The sequence below is a fragment of the Diplotaxodon limnothrissa genome, linkage group LG17 (genome assembly GCF_057381915.1).
Source record: "Diplotaxodon limnothrissa isolate DT_005_m linkage group LG17, D_limnothrissa_male_GT1.1, whole genome shotgun sequence".
NCBI lineage: Eukaryota > Metazoa > Chordata > Actinopteri > Cichliformes > Cichlidae > Diplotaxodon > Diplotaxodon limnothrissa.
The window spans coordinates 13,941,100-13,958,286 of record NC_140612.1 but is presented as its reverse complement, the minus strand read 5'-3'; the positions used below and the strand labels follow the sequence as shown (position 1 = coordinate 13,958,286).

The 17,187-nt window shown below is 42.5% G+C and overlaps 1 protein-coding gene across 2 annotated transcripts in view; it reads right to left on the bottom strand.

The window, feature by feature from the left end:
- Positions 1-16,128, bottom strand: part of adcy1a (adenylate cyclase 1a) — a 59,730-nt gene extending 43,602 nt beyond the window's left edge. For both annotated transcript variants that reach the window (XM_085375810.1, XM_085375811.1), the window contains exons 1-4: positions 15,514-16,128; positions 13,719-13,868; positions 8,383-8,501; positions 3,016-3,127 (exon numbers count right to left, since the gene is read on the bottom strand). In XM_085375810.1, coding sequence (XP_085231936.1) covers positions 3,016-3,127; positions 8,383-8,501; positions 13,719-13,868; positions 15,514-16,128 — 996 coding nt within the window. The remainder of the gene's footprint in view (positions 1-3,015; positions 3,128-8,382; positions 8,502-13,718; positions 13,869-15,513) is intronic.
- Positions 16,129-17,187: the final 1,059 nt, after the last annotated feature.

Below are 17,187 nucleotides of genomic sequence, written 5' to 3'. Positions count from 1 at the left end.
CTTTGCTTCCAGGCTCTGAGATCATCACTCCTCCAAATATGCTATATATTAAATTAGGGAGTAATGAGTAAAATATCTCTCCCGGAGCCTGCAGGTGGATGATGTTGACGAACAGCACTTAAGAGTGCAGCAGTATTTGCATGTCAGAAGGAGAGATGGGGAATCCTACAGCTTAAATAGGCCACCAAAAGTGGAAGGATGTATTTTCTAAGTGACATGAGGAGACTGGAGCATAGTATGTGTGTCCAACTAGAGTTTCCTTCTTCAACTACCTCCCAAGCTTACATCCATTAATAAATTATTGTTACTAGTTCCAGTAATACATGTTACATGGGCTTGGCTAGCTCCCTATCACTGGAAGCTAAACAGAAGCTTGACATAAGTTTACTCTCTGTGCTGTGGAGACAGTCTGGCCTGAGATTTGGTCCCACTGTGGAGCAGTTTATAGTACCTTTCAGACTGTTCTCACCCAACAAAATCCGTAGTTGGTTTCTACCTACAGCAATTCTTGTAACCATGTTGAAAAAGAAAAAGGCCACAAAAATTAGTAAATTTCACTAACTTCAAAAATACATTAATATACTGCTCGAAAAATATCAAACGGACACTCTTTAATCAGAGTATAGCATCAATTCAGTTAAACCTCAGGGATATCGATCAGGTCAGTGAAGTAGCAGAGAGGTTGTTAATCGGTTTCGGCTGCTTTGGTATTAATTTATTGTTGGACAGGTAGTCCAATTTCACCAGGATACCACATCAATACATGCTATTACCTGAATGTGAAGGTTTCAATCAGAAATAGACTTTTGAGGGTGGCCTGAGGGCCTGACATCCTCTAGTGGGCCCTGTGCTCACAGCCCGGCACAGTTAGCATTTATGCCGTGTGCTTTTCAAGGGTTCAATTCAGTTCCATTCAATTCAAATTTACATTTGCATAGCACGAAATAAAAACAACAGTCGCCTAAAGGTGCTTAATATTGTAAGGTAAAGACCCTACAATAACAGAGAGAAAACCTCAACAATCAGACGACCCACTTGGCAACTGTGGGAAGGAAAAACTTGCTTTTAACAGAAGGGAACCTCCAGCAGAAACAGGCTCATCTACTGCAAATGTTTGGGGCTAAAGACAGGAAGATCGGTTCACCCTGAGCACATATGGACAGATGTGAAGGAGTCTGGAGAAGCCATGGAAAACATTAAGCTGTCTGTATCATCATTCAGTATGACCGCTATGGTGGTGGGTCAGTGATGGGCTGAGAAGACTAACAACAGACCTCAAACAGGCTAGGTAACAGCACCCTGACTGCCATTAGGTATCAGGATGATAACTTGGACCCGGTTTCAGACCCCACACTGCTGCAGTGGGTCCTGGGTTCCTCATGGTGCATGGCAATGAAACCTGCACCAATCTCTGGGACATTATGTTTTGGTCCATCACTGGTGTCTTTGAATTCAGCTCTCTGCAGATTGATAATCAAGATGATGAATTATTCAATTATTATTTCCATCCTTTTAAACCTAACACATTACGCAGTCCACATGGGTTAGATATCCAGCATGTGTTTTTTCCCCCAATTTTTTCCTTTAGCTTTTTGAGTAAAGCATTTAATTTATTTTTTGTGGGGGATTTTTCATCTTGGTGCTTTTAGGGGTTGGGTTTTCTATAATGCTGAGTGCACATGAAAGGATAAAATAGTTATCCATAAATCCCTTCCAATTGTGCTCCTTGCTGCTTGTTAAACTGCTGTTGCTTTCACTGCTAGGTATTGTAATGACAATTGTAAATTGTAATTTACTGCATAATGTGTAAGTGCTCAGGGTAACTGAGTTACAGTTTTCAGTTAATAAGATCAAATGCATTTCTAGCACCTCTTTTGCTAGCTGTGTAAATAGATGACTATTTGATGATGTATCTTCGGTGACACACCAATATCAACAAGTGGCTACCATATTAGTGAAACTCGGACATTTGAATCTGACAAAGTGGAATTCTGAGAATGGAAGAATTTACAGCCAGCAATTGGTATTTAATCTCAATCAACTGCTCTTGTATCCTGAGAACAGGTGTCACGGGGTGGAAAGAGACAAGTTACCTAGGGTTTTTTATTGTGCATGTTTTGCTGTGTTTTACTTTTTTAATATTTTAATATTGTACAGTGTTTTATTTTTATGGATTTTATTGCATGTTTTTATGGTATTCATTGGAGGAGCCCAATAAGAGGGATGGGAGACGAGGAGGCAAAAATGGTGGAGTGAACTGTATCAGGCGGCGGCGGCAACAAGCCCAGACGGGGCTGGTAAAGGTTGGCGTGCAGGACGTGGGAGAGCAAGACGACGCCAGCGAGCAGAGAAGCGGAGGGAGCTGTTCTGCTGCTGGAATAACTGGAGGCCAGATCACGGTGGGGAATCAGTGGCCAGAGGGACAGCGCCCTAACTCCCACGGCGAGATGGGCTGGTGCCGGTTGGCGTGCTACAGGAAAGCGGCGGGCAGAGTTAAGAGCTCTGCCCATCTGGGGTAAGTTTCACGACTTATCCAACTACAATAACCGTAGCCATTAATAAGAATAGTGACTGTCGCTGCCCCTCTCTTCCAAAACCCCGGAGCGGAAACACTGATAGGACGGCGAGGACGCCGCCGGGTTTTCCCTTCTTCTCCGATTGGCTGGATTTTTAACTTTTAGTGACTTTTACACCGTGGCGGACGCCACTGGACTTTTAATGTTTTTGTTTTATTGATTTTTATTGTGAGTTTTCCCTGGCCAGGGTTGTTTTAATTGCTTTTGCATTTTTAACTGTTTTGTATAATAAATTATATTTTAGTGACACAGTTTTTAATTCAGTGCATTCCCTTGGCTGCTCCACTGCTCCGTCCATTTTTGAGGAGTGTTTCCCTTCTAGAATAACACCTGTGTTAAATCACAATTCCATCCTTTACACAGGCTTAATGTGATTTTCATGGTCTTTGCTATTAATTAAGTATAGATAGTAGCCAGAGAGGAAAGGGAGAGGACTTACTGTAGCCAGTTCATCAAACTTCCCAAAGAGTTCATTGAGCAGCTTGACCAGTTCCTGAGCTGTACACTGAGAAGCCAAGCTGGTGAAACCCACAATGTCTGCAAACAGGATGCTGTCGAGACAGAATGAAAAAGAGATTTTAATCTAAAGTGAAGCGCTCAGTTCACGATGACAGCTGATTTTGATTCCTCCTGCTCTCCCTCCTGTTCACCATCAACCAAACATGTTGTGGTTCTCAATTCAGTAAAAAAAATACACTCAACAAGCAAGGATGGGATATGTTAACTGTACAGAGCAATGTTTTTCTTTAACAAAACAATACCAACAGATCACACAGGAGCGACAAATTGACTAATAGTGAGCAAACAGCAAATACTATAATCCAATCTCTGATAAGTGAAAGCATCTTTTAGGCCAAACACTAAATCAATTACGGAGCTAAATTGCCTGCTTCTGGCTAGCTGCTGAAGTGGGGTGGAGGAAGGTGTTGAAAGCTACTTAGCCCCTCATTCATTTGCTCAGAGGCAGGCCAGATGGCAGCAAAACAAGGTGTTATGGATCTTATTGACTCAGTGGAAAATCACTGCTCTCGGTGGAGTATAGGGATCAGAGCCGGCTTGTGCTGTGTGGAGCTGATCATAATGGCCTAGGTTTACTTTTATAGATACCGCTTGAGAAATAATGACACATGTTTTCCCCATAACCTCCAGCCTGTGAGGTTTTTAAGTAGTAATAAGGATATTATGCTACATGTGTTAGGCCTTCTATTCTTTTGTGATACCTTTTACAGTGGCAGATTGTAGTTTGATTTAAGACAGAGGTAGGCATAATCAGGCTTCTAGTTTACAGTCAAACAACAGCTGCTTGCATATCATTTAGCAGACTGAGCTAATTTTAGCTGCAAGAGTTGATTAAAATAGTTTTTTTCTTTTTCAAATGCTTCTGTTGACTAATTTCTAAGGAGACCTGTAAGATTAGTCTTAATTTCTATCATACATTTACTGTTCCTGCATCGTCATATGAAACATGTCAAACTTCAAATAACGAGGTCCCCTGTTTCCACTCCTGGCTCTGTATAATGTCAGTGACAGCACTAATCCCTGGTACAGCAAATTCAAGTTGACAATTTTCACAGTTTTTCCTAGTCAGAACTAATTTGTTTTCAGCACTACATCATTGCATCTGTCTCATTACTTTTTGCTAGATTTGCTGGAAATCAAACCTTCCCAGATGAAATAAATAAAGCAGAGTCAATAATCTTAGTGTAAACCATGTCATCATCAGTGAAAAATGCAATATTAGAGAGAAAACCCTAATGAGCAGGCGCTTGGCAATAGTAGGGAAAAAGAACTCGGTTTAAACAGGAAGAGATCTCTGGAAGAACCAGGCCATTCATGTTAGTAATCTTGGGCATTCCTGTTCAACCTGTGGGTAAACCTTGACAGACTGTAGTTGCTAAGCAATGTTCTGGATGAGGGAGGGGAGGTTCAGTGAAGAGGAACACCAAACCTGACCACTAGGGATAAAATGGACCACAGATTATCCATTTTATATAAACAAATGACCAGTGCTCTAGTTTCTGTGTTTTCTCAAATGTTGTTAAACGGCTACAAAAACAGTCACAGAACAAATAAGACTACACACCAGACCAATTACACGATGACAAAATGTTTTTTGATACACAGGCGCACACACATTCCCCTCAGTCACTAAAATGAGTGAAAGCTCGATAGCATGAGGAAGGCCTATTTTCTGCATCGTGACTGAGTAGCTGCACTCTTTTTTTGGCAGTACACTATAGTTCTTGAGGAGTCTGATGTATGCAAAGCTCGGATCACGACTGCCGCTCGACAGAAGCGCTCCGTTGTGCCATTTATCTTTGAATGGTGCTGTGCTGCAGATCGTGCTGATGTGTGTTGGGGGCAGTGGGGTAGAGAGGAGAAGGTGGCAGTGGTGCCGGAGCTAAATAGGTGTATGATCAAACGTTCTCAGGGTCACATCAAAAGGCGGACCAAATCTGGGGGGCTGTATGTCTCTGCTCTGGAACATGGAGGTGTTTTTTTTTTTCTTTTTCTTTTTTTACTGCCATGTGTTTATGTGTGTATGTGTTTCCAGCAGCTCCCCAGAGACGAGCGGGAGCATGCTCGCTGAGCACAGCCCCATGATGTTTGGCTGAGTGCCAGTAGAGGCTGGTGAACAGGCGGCGATGTTCCTGAGATGTGAGTGAGTGTGGGAGCCGAGCAGACAGACAGGCAGACAGTATGAGCAAGAAGAGAGTGGGGAGGATTGTCTCTTGACAGGAGTGCTGTTGATATGCTACCTAGTCCTCGACTCCTACCCTCAGCAGCACTAATACAGCTCTCCTATTCTTTTTACTGCCTCGTTGGAATGTAATCAGCTCAAAGTCAAGCCAAGTTCTCACACACATTTTTCATTACAAGCGCATTAGAGCTGGCCCATCCAATAGCTTTAAAAATTCACCTGTAAATATTAGCTGCTTGATGAGTAGATTACTTATTAATGATGTAAATTACAAAATGTAAAAAAAATCATAAAATGTTCAAATCAAACTCTGCTCAGATTATTGTTTTTTCTGCACAGCCAACAGTCAATGAGCCCAAAAGATGTTTAATTAACTTACTATATGTCTCAGATAAAGTTAAAAAAAAAAAATTCCAGATGTTTGAAACTTATAGTTTGGACTGGATCAGGTGAAGCTGAACCATTCCTCAGGGCATTTTCACACCTATACTTCAATTGCTTTAATCCAGATCAATTGATCAGTTTATTTGTTTTCACACAGAGAAAAATCCAACTGAACTCCAAGCAAATGAAAATGATTCCCTACAAACCACGTGAGAGTGTTAAGTCTGCTCATTGGGCAGAAGCAACAAAAGTAAATACAGGAAGAAAGTATTATGTTCTGGACTTGTAGAACATGGACAATTACAACTGGCACAGCTAGTTGCTAGCCCATGTCTATGGTACTTGCCTGCATTAAGAACACAAAGCATACGTGGTTACTGGACGTTTTTTAGCTCAAGCTTGCAAGGTACACCTGTTAGTCAGACAAATAAACTGCTCTCGAGTTTGTCTGGACCACCTTTTCCAAAGGGTCTCGACGCAGTTGTTTTGGTCCAAATCCAAGTGTGATTACTGTGTTCACACCTGGACAAGTGAACCACACTAAGTAGGAAAGCGAATCAAAGTTCGATTTCAACGGACTAAACACCGCAGGTATGAAAACGCCCTAAGTCATGCTGTAATAGGCCTAGGATGCTGGGGATTTGTCATGATGTTGTGGACATTCATTCCTGTTAAATTCACATTGACACAAGTTAAAAATATTTGAACTTCAGTTAGCTTGCAGTCCTTTGCAAAAGGCTGTCAAATGGGAGTCTCCGATAGATGCCACTTACAATTAGAAATGGACGACAAGTTCACTGATGGCATTCGAGGGGACCCGCAATCGTATGCTTCAACTCCACTTTTATAGGCAAGAGAAATCGTTGATCATATTTCACTATACTTGAGTCCAGCTATTGGTTGTACTTTTCATATAATGGATTTACAACATGACTGCATAGCGACAAATAACTCAATAGAAAACTTCTATACTGATGCACACTCACCATTATGTTTAACTTCGTCTGTTTTGTTCTTTATCCATTTTACAGTCATGCCCGTTATTATCTTGCTTGAGTTTTAACACTGTTTGTATAAGAAACATTCTTGCACTGGAGATCTACTGCCTCTTAATTGCAACACCTTTTGTTAGTGAGTTTTGAAACTGAAGTATTTCATCTGTCATTTTGTCTCCTTTGGTGCGATAGGGTGCAAACTTAATCATTACCTCACTCTAGCATCTAGCTCTTTTAGTTGCTCGATGGGACCGCTGTGTTCGACAGATAGCTGCTAACAGTATTTTCCCATTGAAACAGTAGATTTTAGGGCTCCTTTACAAATGAAACAGCTGCTTGCTGATGCTGAAAATGATCCCATGAAACCAGTGAGTGTGAAACTAAACAGCTCGAAAATGAGCTACAAATAAGCAACAAAAATGCGATGGGAGCTGGAGATACTCTGTTTGATCACTTAATGTTAAGTTTGACCAAGTCTGCTTTCTCAAACTTTTCTGTGTTGAAATTGCAATTTAACAAGCCACAGTCATGTGAAAAGGACATTTCCACAGGATTCTAACCAGACCTGTGAAAAACTGAGTGCATTTTTACTGCCAGGAATTAAGAGGGTAAGTAGCAGTCAAGTGTTGTGTGCCACGTCTATAAAACCAGGGGGTTTGTTCATTTGCTGGAGCATTCAGGTGGGTATAAATACAATGCCACAAACAAAAGTGGAAATACCAGCAAATTCATCATCAGACTTTGCATAGTTTAGAGAAAATGCAAAATATGCAAGGACTATATGTCCGACTCTACACACTCATTTAGCATATTTAATGTTGTAGGAGAACAAGAGGCCAAAATAAGACCAAAGTACCAATTTTAAAACATGGTGGTGAGGAGAGGTGATGATTTGGCCTTTTTTGAAACTACAGGACCAAGACAAGCCATCTGTCTGACAGCTAAAGCCTGGCTAAAATTGACTAATGCAACAAAAGACTGAAAAAGAAAATAATCAAGGTTTTGCAATGGCTCAGTCAAAGTCCAGACGTCATCCTGACTGAAATTCTGTAGCTGGACATTAGAAGAGGTGCGCATAAACAAATGCCTCTAAACCTCTGTGAGCTGAAATAATGTTGTGAGGAACAGTGGGCCAAAAGTCCTACAAAACAATGTGAGAGATTGATGAAGTCATACAGTAAAAGATCAAGTCATTCAATTTATTGCTGCTAAAGATGGTTGTACAAGCTAAGCACATGGGGTGTGCTTAGTTTTTTATAGGACTGTATAAAAATCCTGTGAAAACGTCCTTTTTTACATGACTGTAAATAAACTTGTGTCTAACTGTTAAAGGAACTTTTGATTTAGAGTCATAAAGATGTTCCAGTATGTGCCCTCATCAAATGATCTCACCAGGGCTTCTAATAAAAAAAAGCTCAGGTTTTAATCTGTTACACTTAATGTTTAAAGTATCGAAAATATCTGTTTTTAAAGCAAATTTTTTGCATCTGCAATATGTATGTGAGGCAGGAAAGACAATTATTTTTAATCTGTTTATGGTGGCAACAGCACTCTGCATTGCCCCCTGTAACCTTTATGCTGCCTGATTGCATCTGCGTTAATGGCTAATCTTAATTGCTCTGCTTCTATTCTTGACCTTGACGTCACAACCAGTGACACCTGGATCAAAACACTCCAGTCGCTCCGCACACGTCTGTGGTCCACAGTTGTCATGACACCCCCATACCTGACATTGTCATGACGTTGGATGTAGATCTTATGAAAGATCCTCTCAGGCGGCTTCAGGAAGTCCTCCTTCATCTCCATGGCAACATTCCTGGGCAGTAGGCTCATTAGTAGACGCTCCTGAAGAAGAAAGGGTTAAAAGAGGAGAGAAGGATATAAAGTGTATTTTTGTATTCAAGCATAATAAGTCATTTTGTATTGCAGTTGCAGATATCTGCGAGCAAAAAAAACAATCACAAGGAGGCTTTTTGGCAACCAATCAGGGAATACACATTATCCCAAGAATGCAGCAGCTGCCAAAGGATCAGCGACCAATCTCTAGGCTTGCATGAATGGCAGTTTAGCAAACAGTTACACACCAGCTTCCATCAACCTTTAGCAAAAACTTTTTTTTGCTAAAGGTTTTTCCCTCATTACCAGTAGTTACCAGGTGGTTACAGACTTTTCTGTGTGCCTAATTCACTTGACTCCACATTGTCACATGTGCAAAATGGCAGACAAGTTATCATCACGTGTTTAGTGGTCATGTGACTGAAAAACCTTAATAAATCTTTCTTTGAGTACTGCCACCAGTATTTCACCAGACTCAAATTTTCCCATGCACATATCAGATTTAATGTATGTCCAAAAAGTAGCCTTGCTGACAGGCTACTTTTACAGTGCAGCCAAACCTGGAATGGTGGCTGAGTGTAGGTTAGTAAGCTAGTCACTTAGCCACTTAATTAGCCCACAGCTAAGGCTAAGGGGTTTAAAAATCATAGATGTTAGCCTAGTGGCTAGCTTATCCACCTAAGCTAAAGTAGTTGTTTGTCGTGGCAGATAGTAGCAGTTTCTCAGGCACGGCTGGCTGCCGGCGGAGCTCACGGGCGCCTCACTGCAACTCCCCCTGGCTTCTGCTCCGCGGCTGCTGAGTGAGCCCTCATCTGGGACTCTCCTCAGCTCTTTCTGGGACAGTGGCGCGGCTGCCCCTCTGTTGGTCTTCCTTGGTCTCTTGTGTTCTGGGGGCCTCTGGATGTCTGGAGTTTTGATCTCCTCCATACCTGCTTCATGCCCCCCCCCCCCCCCCCACACACACACACACACACACACACACACACCCTCTAGCAGATCATTACATGAAGGAACCTTTTTAAAAAAACAAGCGCGTCCATGCTCACAGGTGTACACACGGGTGATCACACCCACAAACTACACCCTTTTTGGCTCCTACCTCAAAGCACACTGTGTTCTGTTGATCTTATGTGCTGCACAATAATGTTTAATATTTAGTATTTACTGTCATATTCCCATATATCATTGTGATGTTGTTTATTCTATTACTCTTGTTCTCTTCTGCTTGTTTTCTTTTTTCTTTCTCAACAGGTGATCCAGGTGATTGATATATGCATTTTCTTTTCTTTTTTCTGCCCATTCTGTTGGTTTTTGTTTTTTGCCCTTCTCCCCCGTCCCTCTTCTCAGCTGTTTCTCTTTCCCTCTTTCTTTCTCCCCTTCTTTCCCCAGTCAAGTCTGTCCCGTATTCAGCAAGTGAAAATAAAATAAACAATAAAAGGTGAATCAAATGGACCATTATGGCAAGGCTTGAAGAGAAAAAAAAATAAAAAATAAGCAAGTCTTAATATAGAAAAAGCATTTACACAGCAGAGAACACTTTGAGATTCAAGGGGCTTTAAAACAGACACCCAACTGGTAATAAACATAACAAAGGAAGTAACAAAACCTTCCTTCCTGGTTTGGTGAAGTAGTGTCTTTGCAACAGCGCTTGCTGCAATACCGTTAGAATCCCAAACATTGCTTATTACGTGTTTCATTTTCTGACTTTCACAAATGAAATATTTTTTGGTTATTATGGATGACTATTTTTCCAGCATTCTTCTATGAATTCATTCATGGTTGAAAAAGATCTGAGTATGGTATGGTAGTTTCATCCAATTCTCTGTCTAATTCTCCCATTGTACAATACTTTCTAGATATGCATGCCCATGTATGTCTAGAATGCAGCCCAGAGAACATTTGAAAGCTAATTTAATGACTTCATCAACAACATCCTTTCAGCACAGGCATAAAGTGGCATTTATACCTAGAAGCAGATTTGTTTTTGTTTGTGTGAATAGTCTCAGTTGCAGCGGCATGAAGTATGCTTGAAACTCTAGCAGGATGTCAAGCGGTTGTAAATGCACAATGAATCATCAGGCAGCTATGGTGAATAGCTGTTGAGTGGCAGGGTTATAAAAGCAGCCAGGGCTCTCCCGTGTCTCCCTCCAACTCTTTTTCACATAATACTTCCATTCACATCACTGCTCCTCACCTGAGAATAACACAAAGAGATACTGGAGAGCAGCTTTTAAAACAGCCATCATTCTCCATTATGGAGTCTGAGTGTGAGTCTGTCACTGTGTTTGTGTGTGCACGCATCTTTCCTGTTCTACATGTGTGCAAGGTGCGCAAATCATGATGACAACAGTCTGAATCGTTTTTTGTTCCGTGCTTTGTTAATGTATTTGACTTATGTGTAAGACAATAATTGATTTGATTGATTAAATAAATAATAATTTATTAATGTCTTCCACTTATCTGGAAGACACCTGTTAGATTCCAAAGTGGATGCAATGATGGAGTTGACACTTGAAATGCCAGAAAGAAGTACAACTGTTATTGGCTTATTAGAAATATTTCAATGCAAATTTTACTTTTACATTGCTCAAAAACAAAGTTAACTTTTCTGGGCTTTTTTTTCTCAAACCAGAATCTAGCATGCATAAACTTCCAGAGCTTTAAAAAGAAAAGGTGAAAGTGAAAATATCAATAAAGAATGTACAAGAAACTTTTGTAGTCTGTATCTGATTTTTACTTTCATGACAACTGTGCGTTTTCTTTTTTTCTTTTTTAAAACATTTTTAAAAACCATTCAAGTTCAATTAAGGCTAAAAACCTCATATTGTTTGTTGTGCGATGGCTTTGATCGAAAGCTGGCTGCTGACTGCCAGGGTGCCATCTCAGCTACATCAAGGTCTGCTTGCTGTGTTTTGAGTGAATTTACAGTGTGATATTTTTGTGTTTCTTAACAATAATTAACAGGTGTAGTATGTCACCACCTATCTAACCAAGTTTTTTCAGCATTACCTGATAATTCAAGAAATCTACCTTATCATCACATTAGGACAGGGGTGTCGAACTCCGGGCCTCGAGGGCCGGTGTCCTGCAGGTTTTTGATATCACCCTGGGTCAACACACCTGAATCAAATGATTAGTTCATTACCAGGCCTCTGTTGAACTGCAAGACATGTTGAGGAGGTAATTTAGCCATTTAAATCAGCTGTTTTGGATCAAGGACACATCTAAATCCTGCAGGACACCGGCCCTCGAGGCCTGAAGTTCGACACTTGTGTATTAGGATCACTTCTGGGTTTAAAAAAACAAAATATTTTTGACACCAAAAACACTGAACCAAATATTTCAAAGTCTTCAGATTAGAAAAAAGCTATTGGGATGGTGTTCATTAATAGGCATTCGTCACTCTGCAGTTTCAAGACTTGATGTTGACATGACTTGCTACAGTAAGCCATCAGCTCATGCTAGCAAGCCTTGTTAGAAAGCTGCATTCATAGACTGTAGACGTGCAATGCTCAGACACACATTCTATATCTTTTAATTAGTGCTAAATAACATAAAATCCTTAAATGTCATTCAAAACTGAAGCAAACACTTTTTCTATTTTCTGTATGACATGAAAGTCAATATTATTTATCAGACACTTCGATTTAAAATGCTCCTAAAAGCAGGAGCATCACAAACACAGCACAGAGGTCCACTTCACGGAGTGGATTAGCAGTGATGAAGCCTAACAGACAGCTATGGTTTGCAGTTTACCTGTCAATTAAAGCAGCCACACCAATAATTCTTACCAGAATCCGGATGGACAAAGAAAGCCTCTGTACAGTTATTATGAATGCTTTTAAATTCTGTAGTTTCCAGCAGTTTTAAAATGGGAATCTATTGTGATTGACCTCCTTTTAGAATCAGCCCCAAGTGGTCATGCCAGGAACTGCAGTTTCTCACTTTCTCACACTCGAGGTTGGTGCTCATCCCAACTCAAATTACTTTTTTTTTTTGTTTGCTTGTTTTGTTTTTGTTTTGTTTTTTCATGGCCCATCAATGTCTCACACTTTCACTGATATCATGGAGTGTACAGTAAATATAATAATAATGATGATGGTCTAATCTGTCATTACCTGACAATTTCCAAAGTCAAAAATGAACTCCAATGCTTTTCAGTGCTCAATGGATGAAGCCATAACAGATATTGGGTTCCTACAACAGATCCATCTCCTTGACAACTGAGCCCACTCATGAAGATTGATGAAGGCTGCGGGATAGAGCAGAAAGCTTCAGACAATTCTCACGAGTGGACCTTGTGTCAGGACTGCTTTGTTGCAGTCACTGGCAAATTAAATATTCTGCCTCTCCCGGCTTGTGGGAAGGAAGAGGAAGCTTCACTATTGAACGGGGAAATCAATTCACCGCACAAGAAGTGCAGTGTGTAGTCCACACATGTTCAAGAGTCAGTGCAACTCGTAGAACCACCTGAAAGCAAACGCTCATTTGACCCACGTGATGGGAGATATTCAAGCCTGAGATGTTTTGCTCATGAGCACATCAGCAGAAGCCTGGTTGCTGTCTGTTGATAGATCCAAATCAGGGTTCTGCACATCTTTCTCTCAGTCAGATAAAATGTGACCTTTATTGGAGTAGGAAGGCCATGAAAGCAATCTGCTTGTGTAATTACCTGTCAGAAGGGAGGCTGTTACTGCTGAGGAAAACACAGCATATCATCATCTAATCTACAAAGCACAGGTGCTAAGTGTGCACGTGCACTTGCAAATGTTTGCTATAGCAAAGGTGAGATTCATATTCGGGCATATTTTGTACTGTACACGAGACAATCAATACTCTATAAATCAGTGGGTTTCGTGCCCATGGTGGGTGGGGAGGGTGCTGTGCAAAAGAGAGTGTTTCTGGTGTGTTAAAGTTGCCTGATGGTTCCACAGTTAAATCCATGTAGGTGTATGCAGAGGGGGTGGATGGTGGCGCTGGTGCATGTGCCACAGTAATTGTTCTTTCCTTAAATAGCTGCTGTCATAGTTACTGCGTGCCCGTGGGCAGGCTGTGAGAATACATTGGCACCTGAAACCTTCATGAAAAAAAAGAAAGGAAAAAAAACAACAACAAAAAACTCTTCAAAGACTGCAAAGGTTTTTATGAACATACGCGCTGCAAGATGAGCTAAAACGTGTGGCCGCTGTTTTCTGAACACCGGTGCGTCCGTGTGTGCCGCCTCACCTGCTTCTCGTTTTCATCCTCCAGCCTCAGTCGCTCCTCGATGCAGTCGCGGGCCTGCAGGAAAACTTTCCTCTGGGTGCGTTCAGTGAAAATCCTCACAAACACCCCTGACAAGTTGACACTGGTAAAGAGCACGGCGTTGGCCACCAGCTGCACAGACAAGAACAGACATGCCAAACAAAGCTGGCAGCATCCAGATGCTGTTTTGAAGACGACGTGTGTGTCTGCTGTGCATACTGCTAGATTAGATCATGGGACAGATTCAATGGCAGACATGAAGGTCAACACAGGATTAAAAAATTAATGTCAGGTAAGCATCAAAAGCTCTACAGAGGAATGGCTGGCAGACAAAGTGCATTATTGATAGAGGTTATCGATCCCATCCGACACCTAATTTGGAGATTGAACCCTGTAGTCAGTCCATGTCTTTGATTCTCGATAGGGTCAGAGGTGAAAGCTCAGACATGTGTAACCCAGCACAGCTGCACGAGTGATACATTCTCTGTTCTGTGACCAGCAAATTACAACCTCTTAAACAAAAACTGCTTTAGTCCGGTTATAACCAAACAGCTTTAGCACGATGGCTTCCAATTAAGGGGTTGAGACAGAAGATAAATTTGATGTGTGAGGAATGATTAACAGGAAATTCAATTTTCCCAGATTAGCGGGTGATTTTACACCCTCGGATCTCTAATATGAAAACAGAAAAAAAAAGATTGCTCTTTGGTTGAACAAGTCATGAACAAGTTCATTAGACATTGCAAAGGCCATGAGCTGGAAAGGTTAGGAAAAACTTCTATAAAGGTAAATGTATTTTTCCAAACAGGTTTCCTATTTAAATAAAGGGGAATCCTGTACTTATTCTGCACCTTCATCTCGTTGTTATGCTGATGCATTAATATACAGGGAAAAGTACTCAAAAGTTGTGGTTAGAGACTGGTCCCCGGTGTCCGGTGTGGTATAAACCACAAGAATACCCCGCAAAGACTACAAGTATGTCATCTTAGTGGGTACCTCCTCAGTGATGAGCTGTTTATACATCTAAAGGTGCAGTAACATTCTTTTCCTGAGTGTGTTACTTCTGATAGGTCAGGACCTTTATTCTACTCCACGCTTATTGTTTGGTGAACACTGCGTCCTCCACACAAAGATTTAGCAGTGTTGTTGTGCTGTGAACTGGACAAACAGCAAATACAGCTTCACAAAAGATAATTTTTCATGGAACCATATTAATAAATACCCTTATATATATTTAAGGCTTAAGGATGTGTTTTTGGTTTGTTTGTTTGTTTGTTTGTTTGTTTGTTTGTTTGTTTGTTTGTTTGTTTGTTTGTTTGTTTGTTTGTTCTTACTTTTATCTACAATCTAATTCCTTGTCCTAGTGCTGAGCTGTATGTTGGACCCTGTAGGATCAGTGTTTCAGCATTGGCGGTTGAACAGCTCCCCCTCTACTTCATTACTGCTGGTGCGCAAAAGTGAAAGTGCTCGTTTCCAGCTTTACAACTACAGTGCCTCACAGCTAAAATCGATCACTGACAATGTTTTTAACCTTTTCTCCTCCTGGGAATGTTGAGTAAGCATGCCGCCTCCCGGCACCAGTCTACATTCATGCGGTTACTTCGCAGTCCAACTAGGAGCTTCCCACGCAGCACAGGAGCGAGCTGCTTAAGCACACTTGGACAGAAGTTGTTGGAACTCAAACTCGCCACCTGCATACGGCCATTGCTTAAGTGAAGACACTGTTAAGCAACCGACTTGGATGGGTGACTGATCGGGGTGCGGATGCAGCACTTACTGGTCTCCATAGCCTCTGCTTCCTCCCCGTCACCGACGTGGCAATGACGATGAAGTGGGATGCCGCCAGCATCACCCCGAACAGCACGGCCAGCAGGGTCCGCACCGGCAGCAGCACGTAAGCCACGAGAGTGACTAGCATGAGCTGCCACACGCCTTGCTCAGGGGCAGCGGCATTCACCAGCTCCGACGTGCCCAAAGCCAGCGGGAACGGGCAACAGAGCAGCGCGAAGGTGAAGCTGAACAGCAGGGCCAGCTTCGCTATCTGCTGCAGCTGCGTCACCTGCAGGTACTTGACATTGGTGACGATGAACAGCGACAGGAACACCACGCAGTGCACCGGGCTGGAGCCCTTGGACAAGGTGAGACGCGGGCTGGACAGCAGCTCTACGAGGGACAGCGACGACGCGGCCACGATGAGCACAGCCAGCGCTTTGAGGGTGGCGGTCTGCTCCAGTTTCAGGTTGTAGTTCTGGAAGAGAGCCTCCAGCTCCTGGCTGTTGAACTCGTCCTCGCAGGCGATGGCACCCAAGGGTGCACCGGCCGGACAGTGACCCTTCCTCCGCCGCGTCTTGACTCTTTCGAATGGCATATCCTCCATGTTCCGGCCATTCATGAAGCGGGGATGGCGCACGAGCCGCTCAACTTTTAGGGAATCGAACCGGCACCATCTCCCGGTTCGTGCGTCCCGGATGTCCGAGGTTCGGGGCCGGCGCCACAAGGAAGAGGGTGGCAGTGGAGGATACAGCAGGGCGCAGTGCGCTCTATCCACAGGTTGACGATTGTTGATCTGCCGAGTAGCCCGACTAGTGTGTGCCGCACGCCCCCCCCCCCCCCCCCCCCCCTCTCTCTCTCTCTCTCTCTCTCTCTCTCTCTCTCTCTCACTCTGTCGCGCTCTCTCTCTCTCAGACCACCTGCCTCGTTTCACACAGGGTAACCAGCAATCCTGCGCTTCAGCGGGGCTCAGCGGTTGGGTCACGCTCGTGGTGATAATCAAAACACATTACCACGAGGTTCAGTGGGCATCATTCAATACACACACACGCACGCACACACGCACAAAACAAAACAAAACAATTTAATCATCCTTTTCCCCCGCGTGCACTTTCCCCATGTGAGACACGGAGTAAACATTACATTCTGCACCGCGATCTTCTCCTGCTTTTCATTCACTTCGGTGAAATGTCAGCGGCTGAGTGAGAAGACAGCGGCAGAAACAGCGCTGGTGATTTCCCCTCGCAGTGTCTGCAGTCATAGCTGATGTAGTTCCCAGCTATAAATAGATCAGCTGCACCCGTGGATGTTCCAATATAGCAACAATTTGGTCTTTCCCGCAGCTCCACACCTCGTGTGTTTTATTGCAGTCAAGCGCCAGTTTTACACAGATAATTAACAGAAAATGATGCTTAGGCAGACAAGGTGGTAATTCCGCAGAGTGATAATAGCCCGAATTAAAATCTAAATGTGGCGCATTTTTGCAGAAACGTAAATATTTATTCGCATCTTAGTGCATTGCGCTGTAGGTAATTTAATTTGAGTCTGAGTTTGCACTTCAAGTTTCGAAGCTCTTGTCCACAATAATAGGTGGGATCGTGGTACAACAAGCGTATCATTATCGCTAAACAAACACAATGCAAAAACAACAGGTAGCGCTTCATAACACTCATCACTCAAT